General features: G+C 32.7%; 3 protein-coding genes across 4 annotated transcripts in view; 1 reads left to right on the top strand and 2 right to left on the bottom strand.

Annotated features, from left to right (window-relative positions):
- The window catches only part of LOC127732650 (sulfotransferase 1B1-like), a 29,123-nt gene extending 24,475 nt beyond the window's left edge, over positions 1 to 4,648 (bottom strand). Inside the window, exon 1 of the mRNA XM_052241766.1 lies at positions 4,269 to 4,648. The gene's annotated coding sequence lies outside the window, so the exon portion shown is untranslated. The remainder of the gene's footprint in view (positions 1 to 4,268) is intronic.
- Positions 1 to 26,116, top strand: part of LOC127732641 (dedicator of cytokinesis protein 9-like) — a 401,298-nt gene that overhangs the window by 302,264 nt on the left and 72,918 nt on the right. The window lies entirely within an intron of this gene.
- LOC127732648 (sulfotransferase 1B1-like) overlaps positions 12,006 to 26,116 on the bottom strand; it is a 106,848-nt gene continuing 92,737 nt past the window's right edge. The window contains exons 5-6 of one of the 2 annotated variants that reach the window (XM_052241761.1): positions 13,577 to 13,742; positions 12,006 to 12,743 (exon numbers count right to left, since the gene is read on the bottom strand). In XM_052241761.1, coding sequence (XP_052097721.1) covers positions 12,631 to 12,743; positions 13,577 to 13,742 — 279 coding nt within the window. In that variant the 3' untranslated portion in view covers positions 12,006 to 12,630. The remainder of the gene's footprint in view (positions 12,744 to 13,576; positions 13,743 to 26,116) is intronic. The other variant, XM_052241763.1, reaches the window with a different exon arrangement.

The following is a 26,116-nucleotide window of genomic DNA, read 5'->3' on the forward strand; positions in this document are numbered from 1 at the left end:
TTTTACAACAACAATGATTTTAAAATCCAAAATTATGTCACTTTCACTTATATTTTGAAGTATTATTTTTTATAGATTTTCTGTCAATATTTAAACTTATCCTTTTTTCTGGAGGATATTTTCTAGGCAGTACTGTAATGTTCACCTAAGAAACGGCTTGAGGTTAAACAGTCGGAAAGCAAGCCCTTAGAAACGACCGTTGTTGCTACTTTCTTAAGACAACAATGGGACTGATATTAAAACCCGCCATTCTGAAATTGCGTTAATTTCGCGGAAAAAATAATTTGGCGCCAATTTGGATTTTTTTCTTTTTTCTGTTTCTTACTTGCCATTAGGGTCAGAAATAGATTTCTTTCGATTTTTCAAGCATGGTTCTTATTATCAAAGAAAATAATACTTAAACATGTTATAAATTGTCCGTCTTTTAAAAATAACGTAATGCCTTTGATCGTCGTTTAAGAACTATGCGAAATTGTCTGTTATTTTTTTCTTCTTTTTTTTCCCAGATAAACAAACTATATAAAAAATTAATAATAAGTATCTCAAAGTTAAAACAAAAATCAAGTCTAACGTTCTATCACCCCTTAGGAAACCCCATTCGAACTAAATTCCAAACGAAAGACATTTTTTGACATTGTAGTTTTTTTATATCTTACACATCGATACACATTTAGTGTGTTTGTTTGAAAAATCAATGGCGAGTTCAGCTGTGAATATTTGACTGGATTAATTATTCTCTTTAAGTCAGTGAATTGTTTGACTTAACTAAAACAAGGTAAGGGAATCATATACTGTCTTTACACAACCTTAACCAAAACCCATTCATCGTTTATAATATTATAAAAAAAATTGTGATGAAGTAATCCTGCAAAACTGCCAAAGGCAAAGGTAAATGAAAAAGTCTTGTCCTAAATATGAGCTTAAAAAAATCTCTTTCAGACTAGCATTTTAATCACTCTTATTCAAAGCATGTTCATACTGACATGAAGTGTGACTTACTTATGACTTGTGATCTAAAACATAATATTGTTGACTTAGCACTCAGAATCTGCTCTGAAATACTTTTATATAAATATAAAAATGCATAATTGTTAAAAAAAATTAAATAGAAGAAGAAAAATATTAGACCCAGTCTGTTTCGTTCTTATCTATTTTCAAGTTCATGATTAGAACCATTTATTTATTGGTTTAGTGTTTTTTTTTTATAATTTGAGTCCATTCATTAGAATCTGCATGGAATCAGTGAGACAAAATTTATTGTTATATTTAGTTTGTTCATACAAGAATTGCAAACTAATTTCCTTTTATTTCAAATAATGAAGAATTTACATTCAGAATACTTTCATTATGGTCTCGTTTAAGTTTACATGAAAAAGGTAGGATCAGGTATCAGTAATGAAAAGGAGTTCCTGTATTTGATCATTTTAATCCTGTCTTGATCCATTATTCATGAATATTTTGGCTACCCCTTGTATGATTAAAGTAGAAATTTATTTCTGTGTTGAAATAATTTGGTTACAGCTGTATAAATACTTACCAAAATATAAATATTAACTGACATATAGCCTTATAGGGCCTTTTGAGTATTTCACTGAGACTGAGTTCTAAAAAGTGATAAAAAGTTTTCGCTAATTTTTTTTGCACATGTCTTTAGTATCAAAATATAATGAATAAAATTATTTTAATAATAATCTCATGTAAATAACAGCATATGGTGCTTAATATAATAATAGTTTGATCATGAGAGTGTCAAACAAAGGGACATAACTCGTAAATTACTATCGGCCCGGCTTCGTCAGAAATATCGACACATCGAAGTGGCACATTTGCGTATTACAGCGTATTAAGTGGCACACATTTGACATATCACAGTCAAAGTTATGTTACATAACATAATTTAAATTCAGCATAGCTTCCCGAGAAGTTAAGAAAGAAAATTACGATTTTAATTTCCAGTGACCGATTTTTTTGGTCAACACCTAGACTTTGAAGACACATTTTGAGAGAAAAAAATAGTTTAATCCATAATTGAGTGGATCAATATATTTCTTATATACTCAAGAATGTTCACTTAAAAGCAAATTAGTTTTAATTCATGCAAAAAACTACAAATTCCAAAAAACGGGCTTCACTTTTTTTGGTAAAAAAATGCCCATATATGGTAATCACATGACTTCCATTGTTGCTTTAAGAAATGGGGTCAAACCGGGGTCAGCTTTCCGACTGAAAGGCTTTTTTTATTTTGAAGAAACTTATTGTGTGACTCTTGGTCCCACTTTACAGAACCATAACATATTTTATACAATTTGAATAATCTTCTGAAAATGAAAATAATAATTGTACTGATCATTTTCAGAAAGATTATTCAAATTGTATAAAATATGTTTTAATGCATTAAACATTATTAGAAGTGTTTTAAAAAATTTCTACTAGGAGTGATTCCATATTCCATTATAAAAAATTACAAAGTAAATTTCATCAGCAAGAGCTAATTTATGATATATCAATATAATTTAATTTTGGATGTAACGCATCTGCTGATTGGCTGACGTTGTTTTGTTTATCAGCTCATAGACATAATTTAGTCATGTGACCGTGACGTCATCAACGTTTTTTCATTGTTTACTCCGGTTTAAAATGGAATTAAATTAACAGAAATAACTGTAATATTTTATCTGTCTATTCGAAATAACATAAAAAATGTGATGCACACTTTAAAATAACCCGTTACGCGGGTTATTCAGTGTGCATCACATTTTTGATGTTATTTCTTCATAGACAGAAAAAATATTACAGTTATTCCTTAATTAGCTAAATAAATTTAGGTTTACATTTCTTTATTTTCACTCATTTTTGTCATTTAATTCTTACATCTAAGCCTTCTCTGAAAAGTAGGGAAGTATCTCTTCTTAATATTATAATATAACAGTTGTAAATCAAATTCCATTTCTTTTCTTCCTGATTTTTGTAAAGTAAACTCCTTTTTATTCATTTTGCTGGGTTTTTATTTTTGGCTGGTGATATCAAGGGGAGATAACCACTTGCACAAATCGACAAAAACCACCGCTTCGTGTTGAAAATAACTTGACGTTTGCGTATCCAAAACTCTATTGCCTAGATATTCTTATCGAGTGTTTGTCTTAATGAGATGCTTTATTAAATTTAGATTAAGCCCATCATCTTTAGTTTCCTCGAAAATATTTAGATTTTTCGATCAGGAGACTTGGCAGTTTTCACACAAACTTCAAGTTTGAAGATAAAATAAAGAATACAGGACTTTGAGTTGATGTGTAAGTTTTGACGAGTAAGAACTATGTATATTTAAGATTATTGGAACTATAAGTTTTTATCACGACAATGGTATTTTAGTGAGTAAAATGAGGTTTGTCTAATCCGTAGTTTTACTGAATTTTCACGGTCACGTGACCTCTATTGTTGCTGATAGACTTGGGGTCAAACCGTGACCTGCTTTCCAACTATATGGCGTTTTCTTGCACAAAGTATTGAAAATGAATTATTGCATGCGTTTCATTAATTTTGCTTTGGACATGACTTTAAGACATGCCGAATAAATGGTAGCATACCGGTAAGTCACATTTCTTTATTTTCCACACAGCATCAGCATAGAATGATACGATATGAATCATCAGATTTATCATCATTGTAGAAGTTCAACGACAAGTTATATATTTAACTTTGTTGGGTGGATAATATTACATTTATCTTGTCATTATACGCTCAGTGTTCATGATGAAAACAATCACATTGATTTCAAATCATTTTATGAAAGCACTGTGTAAGCAGACATTTAAAGAAGCAACGAGTCTGTAGGCTGACTGTACATTATCTGAACAAGCTCATTTCTTGTCGACTTCATAATTACATCAAAAATTTTAATAGATGTTACTGAACTTTGGTCTATTTCTTTTGACTTAACATTCTTGCTTTTTTCAAAGTCATGTTCATTTATTTTTCAACCCGGACCAGAAATTTGAAACTTTGAAGGCCCTGCGTTTACCTTTAATTTCAGAAGCGGATTTAGGGGAAGGCGACTGTCAATTTCATATGTATCTGAGTTTGGGCATAACATATTTTATCTAGGACTAAAAATAGTCCCAGGTTTTATTAAATATAGGGATAATACCCATTATTTCATTAAATAACAGGATCTTTCCAAACCTGTTAAGGGTAGGGGTTTGTAATATGGTACCACAATCAGGAGATGCTATTATGTTTTTGAGATATAATAAATTTCAGAACATTTTTACCATGGTATGTCGTAGTGATGTAATCCTCCTCTCTGAAATGACTTCGACAAATGCAGACGTATTTGCTCGGTGGATTCCAGCTTTGGAATCGCGTTTTCCCTCTCCGGATAGCAATTATCCATGCCTTCCAACGTTCTTTATCAACAGACAAAATGTGATCATCACTGTTGGTACATGCAGGCACTGCACAATGTGTCTTAGGCATAACTATTTAAATGTCTACAGATCTCTACACAATGCTCCGTACACAACAGCGCCATATTGTTTATCCTAGGGACCAATGCGATCGTAGCGCCCTCGATTTTGTAATCACGAACGATAACTCACTCCGCGTTCTAATTACAAATCTAGTTTTCTTTTTATTTTTTTTCCACACTTTTTTGTCCGCGCAAGTTCTCGGAATTGAATGGACAGATTATTATTGTTAATTTGTTCTCGTCCTGAATATGCATGAAATATTTGCCACTGGACGTTAAGCAACCAACAATCAATCAATCAATTTACATTTTATCATAGGTCAAATTTATTTGTTCAGTGTATGTTCAATGGTGTTAATATGTCCTTTGATTGAGTTGAGCTATTTCAGTTGATATTTTATAGTGTGTCTTTCTATGTTGTGATGTTACACTATTGTTTCAGAAAAAGGGTGAAGGTTTGGTACCATTAAAACGTTTAATCCCGCTGCAAATGTTTGCACCTGTCCTAAGTCAGGAATCTGATTACAGTAGTTGTCGTCTGTTTATGTAGTTCATACGTGATTCTCGTTTTTCGTTTTTATATAGATTAGACCGTTGGTTTTTCCGTTTGAATGGTTTTACACTAGTAATTTTTTTGGGGCCCTTTATAGCTTGCTGTTCGGTGTGAGCCAATGTTCCGTGTTGAAGGCCGTACCTTGACCTATAATGGTTTACTTTTATAAATTGTAACTTGGATGGAGAGTTGTCTCGTTGGCACTCATACCACATCTTCCTATATTTAGATGTTGATGATACTATATCATAATGCAAAGCACCACGTGAAGTTGTGCATCTGACTATGGAATTGTCCAAGATGGTCAGCGTTTCCATGGAAACGGTTAAAAATGTGAAAAAAACCCAAAATCGAAATCTTTCATTATAAGACTCAACTGGATGAAACTTTATGGAAATGTTTAATTGGTATGCCCAAATAAAAATTTTGAATTTAGATATTCCAAAATGGCCGCCATTGTCATTGAAACAGGGCGAAAGTTTAACATTGGCCCTATGGGAAAACATACAAAAGCTGCATTTTCTTATAGAATTTAAGATTAAACCCTATGAAACTTTATGGGTATGTAACATGAAATTGGTCAAAGTGGAATCTCTTTGGAATTTTGAAAATAGCTTCCGTTACCATGAAAACTACAAAAATTTCAAAATGCACCAAACTTTATGAAACTTTACAGAAATGTTAACTGGCATGTGCAGAGATGATATGTGATTTTGAAATTTTCAAAATGCCACCGTTACTATGGAAACAGCAAAAATGTCAAACAATTTCAAAATGCTTCAATCTTTCTAAAAGTTTACAATAATGACAACTGGTATGTATAGATGCGATGTTAGTCTTTGGAAATGTCACAATGGCTGCCATTATCCTGGCAATGGGGTGTCGAGGGTGCCATCCGTTATTGCTAGCAATTACAAATCTAGTTATTATTTTTTTTCTTCCACTTTTTTTGTCCAGCTTATATCTCGGTATTTTATGAACCAATGTTAATGGAACTATACAATAATGTTAACCATGTGCAGATTTGCAATCGGGGTATGGCTGCCGTTACCATGGAAACCGCAAAAATGTCCAAAAAATCAATATGCTCCAAAGTTAATGAAACTTTACAATAATGTTAATTGGCATGTGTAGATGCCTTCTTTGACTTTGGAATTTCCAAAATGGCTGCAGTTACCCTGGCAATGGGGGAACGAGGGTGCCATCCGTTATTGCTAGCAATTACAAATCTAGTTATGGCACCCTCAACGGAGTTAGGGTGACATATCGTTATTGTTCGTTTCTTTTTTTCTTATTTTTCTTATATTTATTCTTCCACACTTTTTCTCCATGCTATTTCTCGGAATTGAGTACACCAATGTTAATGGAACTTCACCATAATGTGGACCACAATGTGAAGTTGTGCAATCGGGGTATGTCATTTTCAAAATGGCCACCGTTACCATGGAAACAGAATAAATGAGAAAAATTAAATTTTTGTTTTCTGTCAATAATTTGAGTATGCCTGAACTTAGAATCATCAAATTTTAATACATTAATGCTGTCCATTTTATACAGGTTTTAAATGATTTTGAGAATCTTTGGAACTACTTTATTGCCATGGCAACTGAATATGTTTAGCGTTAATACCTATGGGAAAACATTAAAGTAGCATTAACATGCTTACTATGGTAGGTCAAACTCAGTGGATATTTAATGGTAATGTCAATATCAAGTGCTAATGTTGCAGGTGTCATTGGAATTTTGAAAATGGTCACCGTTACCATGGAAACAGCAGATATGTTCAAAATTTCAAAATGCTCCAAACTTAAAGAAACTTTATATCAATGTTGACTGGTAAGTAAAGATAAGACTTTTGACTTTGGAATTTTCAAAATGGCCGCCGTTGCCATGGAAACTGCAAAAATGTTGTGATATATTAATGTGCATTCACTGTTTTAAATTTAAAAATGGCTGCAGTTTAGTGGCAATGTGGGAAGGGTGCCATCCGCTATTGCTTGCAATGGCAAATCTAGTTATGGCACCCTCAACGGAGTTGGGGTGACATATTGTTATATTGTTCGTTTCTTTTTTTCTTATTATTATGGCACCCTCAACGGAGTTGGGGTGACATATTGTTATTCTACGTTTCTTTTTTTTCTTTTTACTTTTCTTCCACACTTTTTTGTCCGCGCTAGTTCTCGGAATTGAATGAACCAATGTTGATGAAACTATGCTATAATGTAAAGCACCAAGTGAAGTTGTGCATCTGACTATGGAATTGTCCAAGATGGTCACCGTTTTCATGGAAAGGGCAAAAATGTAAAAAAAAAAATCCAAAATCCAAATCTTTCATTATAAGACTCAGCTGGATGAAACTTTATGGAAATGTTAACTGGTATGCCTAGATAAAAATTTTATATTTTGAAATTCCAAAATGGCCGCCATTGTCATGGAAACAGGGCGAAAGTTTAACATTGGCCCTACGGGAAAACATACAAAAGCTGCATTTTCTTAAAGAATATAAGATTAAACCCAATAAAACTTTATGGGTATGTAACATGTAATTGGTCAAACTGGGATCTCTTTGGAATTTTGAAAATGGCTACCGTTACCATGGAAACTACAAAAATTTCAAAATGCACCAAACTTTATGAAACTTTACAGAAATGTTAACCTGCATGTGCAGATTTGATGTATGATTTTGGAATTTTCAAAATGGCCGCCGTTACCATGGAAACATTCAAAATGTCAAAAATTCTCTAAATGCTTCAAACTATACGAAAATTTACAGTATGGTTAACTGCCATGTGTAGATATGATGTTCTACTTTGGAATTATCAAAACGGCTGCCGTTATCCTGGCAATGGAGGAACGAGGATGCCATCCGTTATTTCTAGCAATTACAAATCTAGTTATTATGGCACCCTCAACCGGAGTTGGGGTGACATACTGTTATTCTACGTTTCTTTTTTTTCTTATTATTTTTCTTGCACAAATTTTGTCCGCGCGAGTTCTTGGAATCCAATGGACCAATGTTGATGGAACTCTACTATAATGAGGACCCCATGTTAAATTGTGCACCTTGCTATGGAATGGTAAAAAATGACCGCCGTTTCCATGGAAACAGCAAAAATGCGAAAAAAATCAGAGTGTTCCAAACTGGAAGAAACTCCACAGGAATGTTAAATGGCATGTGCTGATTTGCAGTTTGACTTTGGAATTTTCAAAATGGCTGCCGTTACCATGGAAACAGCTAAAATATAAAAAATTCTAACTCTTTCGATATAAAAAAAAATGAAAACGATCCAAACAGGATGAAACTTTACAGAAATGATAACTGGCATGGTCAAAGTTGGTTTTTGAAGTTGGAATTTTCAAAATGGCCGCCGTAACCATGGAAACAGCAAAAATGTCCATAATTTCAAAATGCTCCAAACTTAATGAAACTTTACAAAAATTATAAATTGCATGCACTCTTTGACTTTGGAATTTTCTAAATGGCTACCGCTCGCCTGGCAATGGGGGAAGGGTGCCATCCGCTATTGCTTGCAATGGCAAATCTAGCTATATTTATTCTTCCACACTTTTTTGTCCATGCTATTTCTCGAAATTAGTTTGAACAATATTGATTGAACTATACCATAATGTGGACCACTATATAAAATTGTGCAATCGGGGTATGGCATTTTTAAAATTGCCCCCGTTACCATGGAAACAGAACAAATGTAAAAAAATAAAATTCTAGTTTTTGGCGAATTTTTTTAGTATGCCCGAACTTAAAATCATCAAATTTATATATATTGTTGGTGTCCACTATATACAGGTTTTAGACGATTTTGAGAATCTTTCGAACTACCATATTGCCATTGAAACTAAATATGTTTAGCATTAAACCCTATTGGAAAAATCTTAAAGTAGTATTTACACTCTTAACATGGTAAATCAAACCATTGAAACTTTTATGGTATGTTCCTTATCAAGTGCCAATGTGGTAGGTGTCTTTGGAATTTTGGAAATGGTCACCATACCATGGAAACAGCAGTAATGTCAAAAAAAATCCAAATGCTCCAAACTTTCTGAAAATTTACAAAAATGTTAAGTGGCACTTCACGAGTTGGTATTCGACTTTTGAAATTCCAAAATGGCTGCTGTTTCCATGGATACAACAAAATTTTGAAAAATTTCAAAATGCTCCAAAACTAATGAAACTTTACAACAATGTTAATAGACATCTGTAGATGCACTCTTTGACTTTGAAATTTTCAAAATGGCTGCCGCTCACCTGGCAAAAGGGGAAGGGTGCCATCCGTTATTGCTAGCAATTACAAATCTAGTTATTATTATTTTTCTTCCACCTGCTTTTGTCCGTGAGTTTTCACAGAGCCAATGGAACCAATCTCAATGATTGTTTACCATAACAAGGAACACTAACTTTAAAGCTGCAGTGCAACTTTGGAACTAAAAAATGGCTGCCGTTACCATGGAAACAGCAAAAATGTTAAAAAGAAATCAAAATTGTAAATCCATTTATTTTTTTATTATAAGACCCAACTGCATGAAACTTTATGGGAATATTGCCTGGCATGCCTAGATGTGTTGACCATATTAAAAATTCCAAAATGGCTGCCATTATCATGGAAACTTGGGAGACGTTTTCCATTAGACCCTTTTAGAAATTCTTAAAGTAGAATTTTCTCATTTAAAATGGTAGGTCAAATTCCGTGATTCTCTCATGGTATGTTCCTTGTCATGTGCCAATGTGGCATCTGTCTTTAAAATTTTGGAATCGGTCACTGTAACCATGGAAACAGCACAAATACAAAAATGTCCAAAAATTTCAAAATGCTCCAAACTTGAAAAACTTTATAGAAATGTTGACTGGGATGTGCATGTTACCATGGAAATAGCAAAAATATCAAATATTCAAATTGCTCCAAATGTTCTGAAAATTTATAGAAAGATGTATAGCCATGCATATATGTGCATTCACTATTTAAAAATTTCGAAATGGCTGCCGCTTAGTGGCAACGGGGTATAGGATGACATCTGCTATTGCTTGCAATGACAAATCTAGTTATTATTTCACCCGATCGACAATGTCGGGTGACACATCGCTTTTCCTCCTTTTTATTTTTTATTATTATTATTATTTTTTTTTCTTCCACCTAATTTTGTCCGGGAGTTTTCTCAGAGCTAAAGGAACCAATCTAAATGTTCACTATAATAAGGAACCCTGACTTTCGAGTTGCAGTGCAACTTTAGAAATAAAAAATGGCTGCCATCATCATGGAAACCGAAAAAAGGTGAAAAAATAAAATTTTAGGGTTTGGTGAATTATTTGGGTATGCTTAAACTTAAAATCATCAAATTTTTATACAACGTACTTGTCCACTTTATACAGGTTTTGGATGATTTTGACAATGATCGAAACTACTATGTTGCCATGGAAACTGCAGCAAAAATTTCAAAAATTTCAAAATGCTTCAAACTTGATGAAACTTCACAGTAATGATGAGCTGCACTTGTAGATGTGGCATTTGGAGTTGGAATTTCCAAAGTGGCCGCCGTTACCATGGAAACAATGCAAAAAAGGTCAAAATGCCCTAAAAACCTTTAAGTAGCATGTCCTCTCTTAATATGGTAGGTCAAACCCAGTGAAACTTTAATGGTATGTTCCCTCTCATGTACCAATGGGGTACCTTTCATTTAACTTTTGGAATTGGTTACTGTAACCATGGAAACAGCAAAAATGTCAACAATTTCAAAATGCTCCAAAGTTACTGAAACTTTTTATGTTAGTTGACTGGCAAGTGTAGATTGGACTTTTGACTTGGGAATTTCCAAAATGGCAGCCGTTGCCCTGGAAACAGCAAATATGTGTAAAATTTCAAAATGCTCTAAATGTTTTGAAAATTTACAGAAAGATGTATAGCCAAGCATATATGTGCATTCACTGTTTGAAATTTTTGAAATGGCTGCCGCTTAGTGGCAATTGGGAAAGGGTGACACTTTTTTTGTCCAGCTTATATCTCGGAATTGTATGCACCAATTGTAATGGAACTATACCATTATGTTAACCAGCATGGGCAGATGTGCAAACGGGGTTGGCATTTTCAAGATGGCTGCCGTTGCCATAGAAACAGCAAAAATGGAAAGTGTTCTTAACTCAATAAAACTTTACAGAAATGTTAATTGGCATGCTCAGACTTTACATTTGACTTTGGAATTTTCAAAATGGACGCCGTTACCATGGAAACAGCAAAAATGATCAAAACATTTAGGGTTCAACATCATAGGATATATATTGTAAGATAAAGATTGTGATCTCTTTTTATGTTGATTTACATGGGCATGTAAAGGATATTGACTTAATGAATGATTTATCAGTAACCAGACATTTTTGTATTATATAGGTAGATGTATGTTATCATAGACCAAAGTGAAACTTTAAAATATTACTCTTGCTTTTAAGGTGATGGACCAGAAGTGAAGAAAAGAAGGATAGAACTTGAAAAAAATAACAGTTAACTCTTACATTTGTTTATTAATTGTCACTTTTTGTATCTTAGCTGAAACTGCTAGGTCAAATTTAACCAAACGTGTAGGGCAGGTTTTCAACAAATGATCCTTATTTGGTTCTGATGGGAAGAAAAACATGGATACCAGAGAAAAATTTTTGATTCTGATTGTCAAAAACCTTGTCTGAAATGATGTCAGAAAAAGCTGAAATTTCAGGCGAATGATCAAAACAAAGCCATTTGAAGATAAAATGTCTCAGATATTATCTTGAGCAATTAAGGGGTTAATTTGCACGGTGAGGAATTTTGGCCTCTAGTTCGGTTAAAGTCCTATCCTTTTTAAGGTAATGTTAATCCACATTAATAAAATAGCATAATCTTGACTTGAAGTCACTGTCTTACCATAAAAGGTTGTATGTAGTCTGAAAAATTTATTGATTAAACAGGAATTGAGAGCAGAACTAACACTATGGTACAAAAGACAAAATATAAAAATAAGATGTGGCATGATTGCCAATGAGACAACTTTCCACAATAGATCAAATGATGTAGAAGTAAGCAATTATAGGCCTGTTTAACTTTGCTATATACCATATAAAATCAAAATTAATGGATGCCTTTTTATGGAAATGAAATCCATTTATATAACATTAACCATAAAATGAAATGCACAGACTTAAGTCTGGACACTCAGAATGACCATACTTGACTTTATGTAATTTCCTGGTATCTTTGATGAGTTTTTTTGTCTCTTTGTCATGCATGTTCCAACAGTCTTCCTTTAATGTTTCATAAAGTCTAACAATATGTATATAAAAGTGTACACTGAAGCAACTGCTTATTTTATACACTGCTGCTCTAGCACTACATTGTATAAGATAAAACTCTGCTAAATTACATTCCATGTTCTTTTTGTCTATTTCCTTTTAGCTGTTTAATATTTATGACAGGTTTCAGTGTGTCAAGAATGTCTATTTTTTAACTATAAGGTTTATTTGTTTTATAATTTTTTATAATTTTATAATCTGTTTAGTAAATATTGCGTCTTTTTAAGCTATTTTATACATTTTGAATCAATAAGGTTAGATGAATCATATGTATTGTTTTATCATTCATATGGTGAATTTAATGTCTAAATTTAAATCAGCCATTTTTTCCTGAAAAAATTTATCGAACTTTTCATTCTGTGCTACTGTAAAAACCTTCTTCCATCCACCCACTTTACCTGTAATAAACACATATTTAATTATATCCATTCTGATTATATCGATGAGACAGCAACCAAACAGAACAATAAAAAAAAAAAAAAAAAAAAAAGATTAAAAAATTGACAGGATTTTTAGTAATAGTCAAGACTTAGTGTCAATAACATTTGTCAAATTCGAAATCTCCTGCGACTCTTTTCACAAAAAATCTTACGATTATAATTGATAGTAAGTTATACTGAAATGCTCATGACTTACGAGTATTTTTACTCTCTTGTAAGATTTTTTGTGAAAAGAGCCGTTAAAGTCTAAATGGTGATCTTTAACAGAGCCTACCACAGTTCCAAGTGAATGTTACAATATCCATCTTAGTTTCTTTATAAATATTTATTCTAGAGTTATAATCTTTTGTTGATTAAAATGTGACAATTTATTTTAGATGTCAATATATATCACGTGACAATATTTGTTCACAACTGGGACCTAATAAAACAACATTTTTATTATTTTTGTTATATATCTATAGTATGTCCCAGTTCACCTCTGGTCTTGGTATCATATTTATTCCCTTCCATGTAATTTATAAAAGATTGTGTCTAATTGTAATAATTGTTTATGCCCCCCGCCACTAGGTGAAGGGGACATTAAGTGTTACCCTTGACCGTTTGTCCTTCCGTCCGTCTGTCTTTCCGTCCGTCCTTCTGTCCGTCTTTTCGTCCGTTCTTCCGTCCGTCCCAAAGGTATTTTCACATATTATAAGCAAGCTTATGAGGAGGGATGTGTGTCCTCGGACACATTCGTATTTTATTTGTTAATTTATTTTAATCATGAAGGATTCAAAATAATATATTACCTTCTCTATAGATACCAGCAGTGTTTTCTTTCCAAGGAGTTTTAAGGTGAAATTTATCCTTTTGCATCACTTCAAATTGACACTTGTCTTGGATATCTTTTAACAACTTTTCATCATATGGTTTCTCTAGAAATGTTGCTAATTTTCTTATTTCTTCGATGCCATTCTGAAAACAAAAATATGTGCTATGAATACTGAAAGATTATTTTATGCCCCATCTACAATAGTAGGGGGCATTATGTTTTTCTATCTCTGTGTCCTGTATCAGGCATTCATCTGTCCTGTATCAAGTTTTGAACTTTAAAATTTTTAACTCAATTTTGCTATTCCTTTTCCAAGTTAGAATAATTCAGTTGGAATGCCTACAAATTATACAAAACTCTAGAAAATTGCAGAATGGCTATTAAATTAAGTTGATGAAATTAAAACACTGATGCTAAAAATGATAAGCAAACACGCAAAACAATTGAATTGATTTTTGTTGTGTGTTAATATGTACCTTTGGTTATTATTCCATTGACTTAGAATAAATAAGGGTGAAAGTGAATGTTCAATGTCTAGTTAAAATCAACCTCATGTTTAATATGTGCCTGTATCAAGGTTGGAACTTGGTCATGGTTTGTTCTGAAGGGAATCTTGGGTTATGGTATATCTTCGATATTCTCTGTTACATTTATTAACTACTTCAGTACTTATGTTGACTGGGTGTAGATTTAGTGTTTGACCTATTGAATACTAATTGCATTTTATTCATATTTATAAAGCACGACAACTTATTTCAATGCTCCTTGAAATAAGTAGGAGATAGATATTATATATGCAGGTTTTACTGGAATGTTGCTACCTGAACATGGAAAATCTACTATGCTTATATATATATTTAATCACAAGTTATTTCTTTTTTTCTTAAAGTTTAGTTCTTAACTGACCGTCACTGTCAAATTGTAGGCCAAGGTATGAAGCATACAAAACTGTATCTGTGGTATCTTTTATTTCTGGTTCAATATAATATGCAACAAACATCGATTTCTAACTTATTCAGTGAGAGGACACCAACTATATACAGAATTCTAAGTTCAAGGTTAACTTTAGATTTCTTTTTTTCTAAAGGAAATAAACAAATCACAAAACTCTGAATTATTCAACAGAAGGACATCACCTTAAGCATGAAACTTGAAAATACAGGGTGTATAGATTCTTTTCAATTTTTTTAAGAAGCTCATATATGAAGTCTGTTTCATACGAATAAGGGAACAAGGTCATAATTGGTTTCCAAAGGAATGACGATAGTGTATCGCGAAAGGTGTCGAACAAACACAATAAATATGTTGCCGATTAGAACAAAATGTTCTGCAGGGCGCAGCTTGATACGACCACAGAGGTCGAACCCTGAACAGTTGGGGCAAGTATGGACACAACATTCATATTGATACAGCTCTCAATTTGGATTGTGTTTAAATATTTGACACAGCATGTGTTTCTGACACAGAATGAATGTGGTCTAAGAACTTAAAAAGTTTAAATTGGACATTTACCTATTATGGTCCAATATCCAAATCTAATATATGGTTAGATTCAGCATAAAAAAGAACCCCAAGAATTCAATTTTCATGAAATCAAACAAAGTTTAATTTGGGACCAACTTGAAAACTGGGCCCACAATCAAAAATCTAAATACACGGTAATATTCAGAATATTAAAGAATCCCAAGAATTCAAGACATTGAATTACACCCCATTGAAATTGGTCAAGAAATAAGCAATTTATAGTATTAGAAAAACCCAACCTTCTTTTTTTGTTATGGAACCGTGTGGTACAATTTCATAGAGATCCTTGGACTTATACCCGAGTTATTGTCAGGAAACCAGAAAATCCTTATTTTTTTGCTTCTAATTTCTTTACAGTGTGGGCCATAACAACCAAAATCAATTTCGAACATTCCCTTTGAGGTATGGAACCTTGTGGTACAACTTTATAGAGATCCATCACTTGTACACACGTTATTGACCTGAAATAAGAAAAATGCTTGTTTTTTGGCCCCTTATTCCTAAATAGTTATGACAATAACCCCCAAAATCAATTACAACCTTCCTTTTTTGGTATGGAACATTGTAGTGCAATTTCATAGATATCCATACACTTATACTCAAGTTATTGTCTGGAAACCAAATGTCTTCGGACGACAACGACGACGACAAAGTCATACCAATATACGGCCGAAAAAAATTGCGGTCGTATAAAAAATCAAGCATCTTGATGTCGTCAGTTTTTATGCCAGAATCGTAGTGGATTTTTAAAAAGTTTGGTCTGCCACTTCCTATAACAAGACAATAGTTTTTAACTTGGCGATTCTTTGTTGTGAAACAAATTTATACTCTTTTTAGGGTAAAGATTGCATTCCTGCAATCAAAACCCTTATGTGACTGTCTTGATAGTTATAAATTTTCTAGACTTTATCACTACCTTTGAGATGAACAAAATATAGTGCATTGGGCACAACATTCTTTACATACTATGAACATTTCAAGAAATTGATCAGTGAAATATAGACTCAAATATTTAAGTTACAGAATGATGTGCATGTGTATAACTATTCTTGTCAAGAAAATACATGAATTGTGCATGGTGCAAGAATCTGCTATCTGTTATAAAAATATCAATAATGTCATTGTTATAGTAATATTAAATTCTGAGTTATCTTCATTTGTCCATAATTGTAGTTGCCTTCCAATGCTTAATACAGTTCAAGGTTTAATTTTTAATTCACACTGTAAAATGAATGCAAACTTTACCATTCAGTGCTCACAAGCACTTTGGTTTCATCTGTTTTTAAGTTTAGAACGAGGAAGGATTGAGGATCTCCAAATTTGTTTCACATCTTCCATGGGGATGGCTAGTATGCAGTTTCAAAGTTAACTAACATATGCTACTAATGTAAAAAGAGATTGTCAAATACAGCGATAATATTGAATTATAATGTCACTCAATTTATAATTTGGCTATCCAATATGAAAGAGCATCCAGTTATACATCTATGATTGAAATACCAAGTGAACATATAACAGACTATGACTGTGTAGGATTTCTTATTAAGTGTGGAATATTTGGCACGTGTATAGTTGCAATTAGGAGTTTTTTTGTATGTAAAGTTATTTGAATGCTGTCTTATTGACATATACTGTACATCTTATATAATGTGATGATGGTTACCATACCTGATGCATATCTTATATAATGTGATGATGGTTACCATACCTGATGCATATCTTATATAATGTGATGATGATTACCATACCTGGTGCATATCTAATATAACGTGATGATGGTTACCATACCTGATGCATATCTTATATAATGTGATGATGGTTACCATACCTGATGCATATCTTATATAATGTGATGATGATTACCATACCTGGTGCATATCTTATGTAATGTGATGATGGTTACCATACCTGTTGCATATCTTATATAATGTGATGATGTTTACCATACCTGGTGCATATCTTATATAATGTGATGATGGTTACCATACCTGTTGCATATCTTATATAATGTGATGATGGTTACCATACCTGTTGCATATCTTATATAATGTGATGATGGTTACCATACCTGTTGCATATCTTCGTAATGAATAACATGTATAGGATAATCCTTATGTTCCTGTATGGCCCTGTACCAGCTACGTATAGTGTCAAACCAGGACATATAATTTACTGAAATGGATTAATTGTTTGGTAGGAACTGAAGAAAGTTGATAATATATTCTTTATCAAGTACTTACTGGTTAATCTTGTCCTTGTTGGAATTTAAAATTTTTAATATATATGATATAATGTTCGTGCACACACACGTGTTTCTGGAGTAATCTTTATCAGGTATGCTCAAAGCAGAATGTTTGGAAAGTCCGAAATACCAAATGTTTGAAAGCACAAAAAAATATAAATCACTAAAGGGTCAATTTTGCTTTAGGCTTTAAAGGGGCATTATCTGCCATTTAGACTTGTTTCAAACAGTTACAAAAGCGGAATAATGAAATACTATTTCACTATAAGCCGTAAGTTTGGTTCAATTTGGTCAAAATACCCTTAAAGATTGTAAACACTGAAAGTGAAACAAGGGATCCAACATAAAAAAAAAACATTTCTTTGACCGATTCGGACCACAAGAAATCATTCATATCTATGTAAAACCATGATTTACATTTTTTTTTTAAATCTATGTCCTGAAATCAAACAGACCTGGAAAAATCGTAATTACACAACTCCATGTGCTTCTCAGTCTATTTCTACTTCTATTTATGTTGATATCGAGTCGTATGACTATCGGCAGTCTTCGGAAGTAATCTCAATGGTTAATCAGAAGGTGTTTAGTCTAAGATACGGACGAAATGCTGAAACCTTATACCGGCTCTGTGTATTGCTAATTGTATCTTTTGAACTCTTTGTGGATTTACGTTTTAGTATGTTATAAATCAAATATGAGAATTTAAATCAAATCGGTGATCATGAATTTGACAGCTAATGCCCTTAAAAAAAATTACAATATTTTATGAACTTGGTTTACAATTATTAGTTGATTGATTGGTGATTGCTTTACGCCGCATCAGCACAAAAAGGCTTTACCGCGGCGAACACAGACAAAGAGTATTTGAATTTGAATTATACCACATGTTCTATATGTATGTATGAAAATTGGAGCGTTACGTATACTCTCGTCTCGCGTATTAAATTATAAGCCTGGTATTTTTGATAATTTTTTTAGTAAAACAACATTGTTTTACATTATTTATAACAAGACATGTTTTTTTCACTGATCTCCGACTAACCAGCTACCCAAGCTGGAGTACATAACCATATCTTAAATCTACTTAAAGAAGTCTGAGCGAAGTTGGAATTATCTTCGTGATGTTAACACCACCCATCGTTTTAATAAGGATCGTTTTAAGATTTTTTCTTGAATTTTGACATTATATATTTATCTCACATCTTACAAAATCTACCCGAATTATTTTGCAAAGAATCCCGTCTTAAACTTGAAGTGAGGTGAGAGTTTTTTTTTTTGCTCCGTATTGGAGTCCTCACTGTGACTTTGAAATGAGGAACAGCAATAAAAGTGCTGTTCCTTCGCTTTTTGTATGTTTTTTACTGTGCATGTACTGATTTTGTGTAATGAATAAATAATTCATATCCTTTGTTTTTCTATCAACATACAATAAAAGGAATCTCAAAATCCTGGAGTGTTATTAATTTTCTGAAACATAAAATGCATTTAGAATTTATTTTTCTAGGTCCTGCCATGCATTTAAACTTTTGTGGATACACAACTTTGTCTGTACTCAGAGAAGATATTGTGTAAATACGGCCAAATTTGTCAATTCCTTCTGACAATATCAATAATGAAAAATAAGAAAAGTATAACTGCATTATACTAGTAATGTAGTATTTACTTTGGTATTTATCAGTTTATCTATATTTGTTTAATATGAATTATTTCTTCAATGTGGTGCTCATGACTAATGAGTATTGGACTTTTTTTAAGAGAGGAACATAGGAAACTAATTTACCTTGCCGACTAAAAAAAATCACCCAATGTCAATAAAGGGACCATAAGTAGATATTGATACTGCTTGGACAAAAATGTGGATGTGTTTTAATCTATTATTTTAAGTGTGAACAACACATACATCAGTTAACAATATCCCTGGAATTGTTTGGAATTCTCTATTCGGGATTACTCGTGTACATTTAAAACAACTTACGATTCCCTTCTAAAAATCTTTCTAGGTAGCCATCCCATGACCCATCATAGTTATATGACAACAATCCACGATGATGGTGATAATATGAAACAGCAACATCTTTGGGATTTCTCATAGTATAAACTATCTTACATTTCCGTCTAAGAAAATCTTTTGGAAGCATGGAAAAGTAGACATGATTATTCAGTATACGAGGGGACGGTAAAGAATCAAACGCTTCTTTTGACAGGCATTCCATCATGAATTTCATTTTGGAGTGTTCTATCAATTCTGCTTTCTGTGTATACAGCATCTGGATAATTTCCCACACCCAATGGGTTCCTGTTAATAAATAATATTACGAATAAAAGAACTACCACTGAACAATATTTCTAAATCTTGCACGGCCATTTCTTAAAAATACAGTGTCAGGCAAAATAACCTAAATGCGCGGAATAATATGGGATTTATTAAAAACCAAACATTAAAGCTCTAGACTATAACGATTTTTGTCAATGTGAATTATTCAGGTATTAAAAGTTCCTGCACTTTAATTTGGGTTCCTGGTGAAGGTCAATCCAGACAAGCGCATCGGTGGCACCAAATCTATAAAACGTTATTTTCATTTAGAAACCATTAGATAATCAATTTTGTTAAAAACGCAAAGAAAACGACAATGTGAATGCATACAAAGATTGTCGTCCAGATGTGAAATAAATTGAACAAAATTGGCTCTACCTTTTTCTTCGCCCAATGACTCAGGCAATTTGTCAGTCTCGCTTCAATTTTTTTATTTTAAATTTTATTTTTGCAAACACATTTGTACCACATACTAGCATGATATATCTCTATACTTATATTAAACATGAATGAGATTTTGCTATTTATCTTGCATTATTCCTTTTATCATCATAATTTTTAATTTTTCTAAAAAAAACTTCTGATCCGTATTAAGTCTTTTTAAACTCACTGCTCTTTGAAGATACTTTGCCCTTACATCTAATATTATAAACATTTGAACGAGACACAGATTAAGTTTACATATCGACAATTTTTATTACCAGATTTTGGATAATTACAAAGCAATACGTCATCATCTCTGGCTAAATAATGATCTGCCATTGACCGTAAGTCACTTTCCTGACTGGGAAATTTGAAATTGGGTAAATAGAACCCATCAACATCTAGAACTGTCATGTATTTCCCTTCTGAGTCTAGTAGATTCTTCAGTGGCATCTGAAATATATAGTGTCTTGTTTAATATTGGAGATTGGATACAGAAATTCCAGAAGAATATATGATGATACACTGCTCCTTTGACAACAAACCTTTAACCAAGTATGATCAGCTTTTCTGGACCAGATGCGAACGCATATAGTACATCTGCATGTTGAATTTGTCAGACATAATCAATTGTCGAAATGCGCTCCTGGTGCATTAGAATGGATAGCATTGATGTTATTTCTATCACTAGGTCGATATCTCTGCTGGGTGGACGGTTAGAAATTTTGAAAATAAGTTCAAATTGAGAAATGTATCTCCCGCATGCATAGCTTTGATTTTTTGTCCAGGTTGGGCTTTAATTGTGTTTTTTTTTCCAGCTCTTTAACGTTTGTATTTAATTTTGGATTTTCAAACATGATGGCCTCGAGCATGGCTAAAGAGACATTAAATTCGAAATGCGCATCTAGTGCAGTAGAATTGAATGATGTTATTTCAACCACTGGGTCGATATCTCTACTGGTGGACTTTTAGTCCCCGTAAGTATCATTAGCCAAGTAGCCAGTGCGGATATTATATTATATGTTGAAATTTGCTTTTATAAAATTAAGAAAAATAATTTAAATTAAAGTATATATATTCCTCATGCATATAAATAGATATCGACCGCACGTGCGATTGGATTTGCTAGGTCTGTTTGATTTCATATTGTAGATTAAAAAGTATGTTTATCATCGTTTTTACCTGTATCAGAATGTTTTTTTTTTTGTGTGGATCGAATCAGTCAACCAAGTGGTTCATCCTTGTTTCACTTTCAATATTGACATTCTTTTCCTTTTAATAGCTGAATACATGCGAAGCCCCTCTCCAGCTAAGGGGTTAAATTAAAGGTCACATGAATACGGATTCAATGAGGTCGAATTATTCACTTGCAAGTGAATAATTCATCAGCGATGTGTCTTAGCTTAAATATTTTGACGAAATTGAACTAAACTGTCTGCTAAAAGGGAATTATTATTTCACTATTTTACTTTTATTAATAATTGAGCAAAAAAAAATCATATTTCTATTTTTTTCATATCTCATTATGTTTCGGATTTTCATATGTTTTGGCCTGCAGCATCACTAAATAGACACAAATAGTCGCAAAATACATCTGCTGCAGTAACATTGTTAACCAGTATACTTTGGTACTGGCATGCAAATACGAATATTGTTTTATTGAAATTTGCTTATATAAAATTTGGGAAATCGTTTTAAATTGAGAAATGAAACTCCCTCGTGCATAGCTCTGATTCCTTGTCCAGTTGGGTTTTACTTATAGACCTTTTTGTTTTGATCACCTCTTCAACGTTTGTACTAGGTTTTGGTCTAAGTATCATTGAAGAGGCATTAAATTGTCGAAAGCGGGGGAGGGTTGAGCGCCTACAAACATGTTTAACCTGCCACATTCTGTATGTGCCTGTCGCAAGTCAGGAGACTATAGTATAGTGGTTGTCGTGTATGTGTCATTTTGTTTTTTAAAAATGTTTTGTAATAAATAAAGGCAACAGTAGTATACCGCTGTTCGAAACTCATAAATCGATAGAGATAAAAACAAATCCGAGTTACAAACTAAAACTGAGGGAAACGCATCAAATATAAGAGGAGAACAACGACACAACAAAAACACAACATTAAAAATGTAACACACACAGAAACGAACTATAATATAACAATGGCCATTTTCCTGACTTGGTACAGGACATTTTAAGAAAAAAATGGCGGGTTGAACCTGGTTTTGTGGCATGCCATACCTCCCGCTTTAATGGCAACGTCAAACACAACACCAAAACGACAACATCACATGACAGGACCACAATACAAATTAATGGGAGAACATATAGGACAAAGAAACACACGAATAATAGCTAACAAAAGGCACTAGGCTTAAAATTCAATACGCCAGACCATCCAGTAACGCTCAGATGAAAAAAGCTTGAAAGCCAAAACAAGTACAAAGCTGAAGAGCACCGAGGACCAAAACTTCCAAAAAGTTGCGCCTAACACGGCCAGGATTTTCTGCCTGGGACAAGAACATCCTTATTATTTAGAATAATTTATAATTTTGCAAACAGTAAATTTTATAAAATGACTATATAATAGATAAACATGATAAAATCGAAGCGGGGACTAACTACAGAATAAAAACGGATACATTACATAAACCAACTTAATCCAACATATAAAAATACACAGCCGAGTTGGCCAAAGCATCAACGCACAAAGTGACGTCACATTTGAAATTCTAAAAAAATACACAAAGTGACGTCACATTTGAATTTGTAAAAATATTTCCCAAAAATAAGATAGGATTAGGATTGATTCAAGATTAGATTTGTAATACTGACATTACATTTATTAATAACAATGAAAATTACAATACTTATTAAATCAAATTGTGGTAGTAATTAGATAATTAATTGTGTTATCTAGCTATGTCGGTGTTTCTTCTGAATCAAACTGTAAACCAAATATATCGTATAAATTTCGATGAACCAAACTAAAATCTAATAAATGAAGGGGGTGATTAATTATCTTTACCATAACACACGAATATAACAGAAAAGACGTTAAGACATCTGACAAAATCCGACGAGAATAACAAATATAACATAAAAATTAAATACATGAATTTGGGATAGAAAGGTACCGTGACACGTCTTATAGCAATGCGGTTTCACACTCAGCAAAACAGTCACAAACGGGAATAAGTCACGTTCGGTAATTAAAAGATCAGACGACGTAATGACAAACCACAATCTAACACGTGGTAAAAATGTCCTTAGTTAGTTTGGACAAAGACACATCGTATGGACTAACCAATGTGTGATGGTCTCCGTAAAATTTACGGAGTGTCATTTCTAATCTGTCCTCCTCATAACTTTGTTAAAGCAGTTTCTGTGTAAGGGGCACACTCCTGTATATGAAGTCCGTATAGTGTGAACAAGCACGAGAATAACGTATCAATTGAGATATGTAAACACCATACGAAGGGGCAGAGGGTATGTTACTGCTGAGAAATGGGAAATTGATAATTGAAAAGTTGAAATCGTCCCGTTTAATTAGGCCATTAGTTTTCTCGTTTGAATTGTTTCGCATTTTTCATCTCTGGGTCAATTATGGCCGACAATACGGTATGGGTTTTCTCATTCTTGAAGGCCGTAAGGTGGCCTTTTATTGCTTACTTCCACTTCATTTTAAATCTGGTGGATAGTTGTCTCAATTGAAATCATACCACAACTCCTCAACTTTATACTTTAAGTTGTTGTTTTAAACTTTCTGTACACTATAATATATTATTGTTTACCTTTAATACAGTTAAGTTCGTCTGAATAAACAAAGCAATGTACGAAGGCAGAGGTGGGACAATGTATACCAATTGTTGTTATTATATGTCTGTTTATGTGATATGGTGCATGCATAATTAATTTATCAAACATTCTATATATTCTTTAAGATATACTTGCTTTTGGAATAAAGTATTCTTTTTATTATTATTATTATTATTATTATTATTATTATTATTATTATTATTATTATTATTATTATTATTAATTGTAAATGTTTGAAAACGACTGGATGATCATAAGCCTTCTATCTTTTGACGCTATACTAGGTAATCTTTAATTTGTTGATTATTAATACTTAAAACTATACACTGTCACGTCCTTTTAAAAGATTAATTGTGTGGAACGTGTCTGTACTATTAGACGTGTTAGGAAATTATAAATCTTTAAATGTGGTAACGTATCAAAACACAAAAGAGATTTTTAAAGATTTTAATTACATGTGCATCAAATGAATATTGTATATAAACTGCATGTAGTACTGAAGTCAACGTATATTTGTACCTTCCAGATGTCCTTTTGGAAACTTTATTATAGACAATTTCATTATAAATATTCCTTATGGGACGAGTATTCGATAAAATTTTGGAATAAATATTAGAAATTCCATAATATTTTTTCCATTTGGAACACTATCAGGGGACAAGGAGATTGCAAAAAAGAAATGGATCCAAATGAAAAGAGAGAAGGGAAGCCGTGAGAAAAAATTGGGGATGAAAGAAACAAATCAGTTGTCCTCCCTTATAAATTAAAGCTACATATACTTGGTATTTTCAATGTTTGCGTTTTCAAAAACAATAGCGACGGACATTTTTACATAGAAGGGTGAATTTACTCGAAGTCAGAACTTATGAACGGGTTGCTAAGAAAAGAAAAAAACCGTCTAATTATATAGTATGATGAAAGTACGACTTAAGGTCAGGCGAGTGGTTAATAAGGGTATCAATTTTGAGTAAAAAACTCCTCTCACAGTTTTTAATCTTAAGAGCTATCAAATTTGCATAATGCAATTTTTTTAAACGTGGATAGGAATGAGGGCCAAGAATAGGTGGTGTGCGTCTTATTAAAATTTTAGTACACAAACTGGCCAAAAATTGATATGGCACACATAAGAGAAGTTATCTCAAGAATAAATACACCATAACTTAAAAAAAACAGAAGAGCATACACATCAAGCACGGGGAAACTTTCTACTATCTTAATTATAATAAATTGTTTAATAAATACTCAGGAATGTATCTGCATTACAATGCATATTTCTTTCTACTGAATATGTTATGGTAAACAAGAAAGTATGGTTAATTTGATCTCTTATGCTACAATACATATTTTTCATCCAACCTGGACTGTTTGAAGGACATACTATACATATATGTTTATCCAATTTCAACTTGAAACATGTTGCATTGTAGTTTCAGAGAAAATCTTAGAATGTCTGCTCCAGTTTTTAAAAAGACCGTCGTGTCTTATTTGTCTCTAGTTTCAGTGTGGAGTTGTCCATTGTTTGGGTTTTTTTGTCCCCGGTTTAGTCTTTGTCTCTTACTTTTACTTCTTCATGACTGACTCTGCGTTTTTCGATCTTTTCTCTGTTCAGTTTGATCCGGTTATGCAATCCTGAGCCCTTACGGGAGCGTTCAAAAAGTGCAAAAAACTATACCATTTCATTTAAATGTTTTATCTGCCTATAACTTCTAGAAAAGATTGAAGGCAAATCGTAATTTTTTTAATGTAAAATTAAAATCTTAGAAAACTCAACGAACACAATATGAAAATATAAAAAAAAACTGAATTTGCGATTATGTGAGTGTCGGGTGTACACGGAACACGCTATACATGCTATAAGGCGCTTAAAAATCTTTCAAAGTCATTGGAAGCCAATGGGGTCAACCGAGAGAAAATAATACCCGGACTGGAGAGCTTTTTGCGGGTTATAGTGCAGAGACATATTGAACTTATCAAAGAACTGTAATAAAAAAATCAAACTGGCTTACTATGTATTTCATCAATCTAGAAGTGCATACTTGCATTACCATCAATCCCCATTCCCCACCCCGTTCACCCGCTCAAACGTACACCTTTACGTCCTATAATCTTAATCTGTGATATCAGAAAATGATTAACATGTTTGATGTTACACTAAGGCGTTCCAAATAAAAAAATAACCAAGACGTGTGTAGGATAGCTGAT

Source organism: Mytilus californianus, unplaced genomic scaffold, assembly GCF_021869535.1.
Source record: "Mytilus californianus isolate M0D057914Y unplaced genomic scaffold, xbMytCali1.0.p SCAF_26, whole genome shotgun sequence".
Lineage (NCBI taxonomy): Eukaryota > Metazoa > Mollusca > Bivalvia > Mytilida > Mytilidae > Mytilus > Mytilus californianus.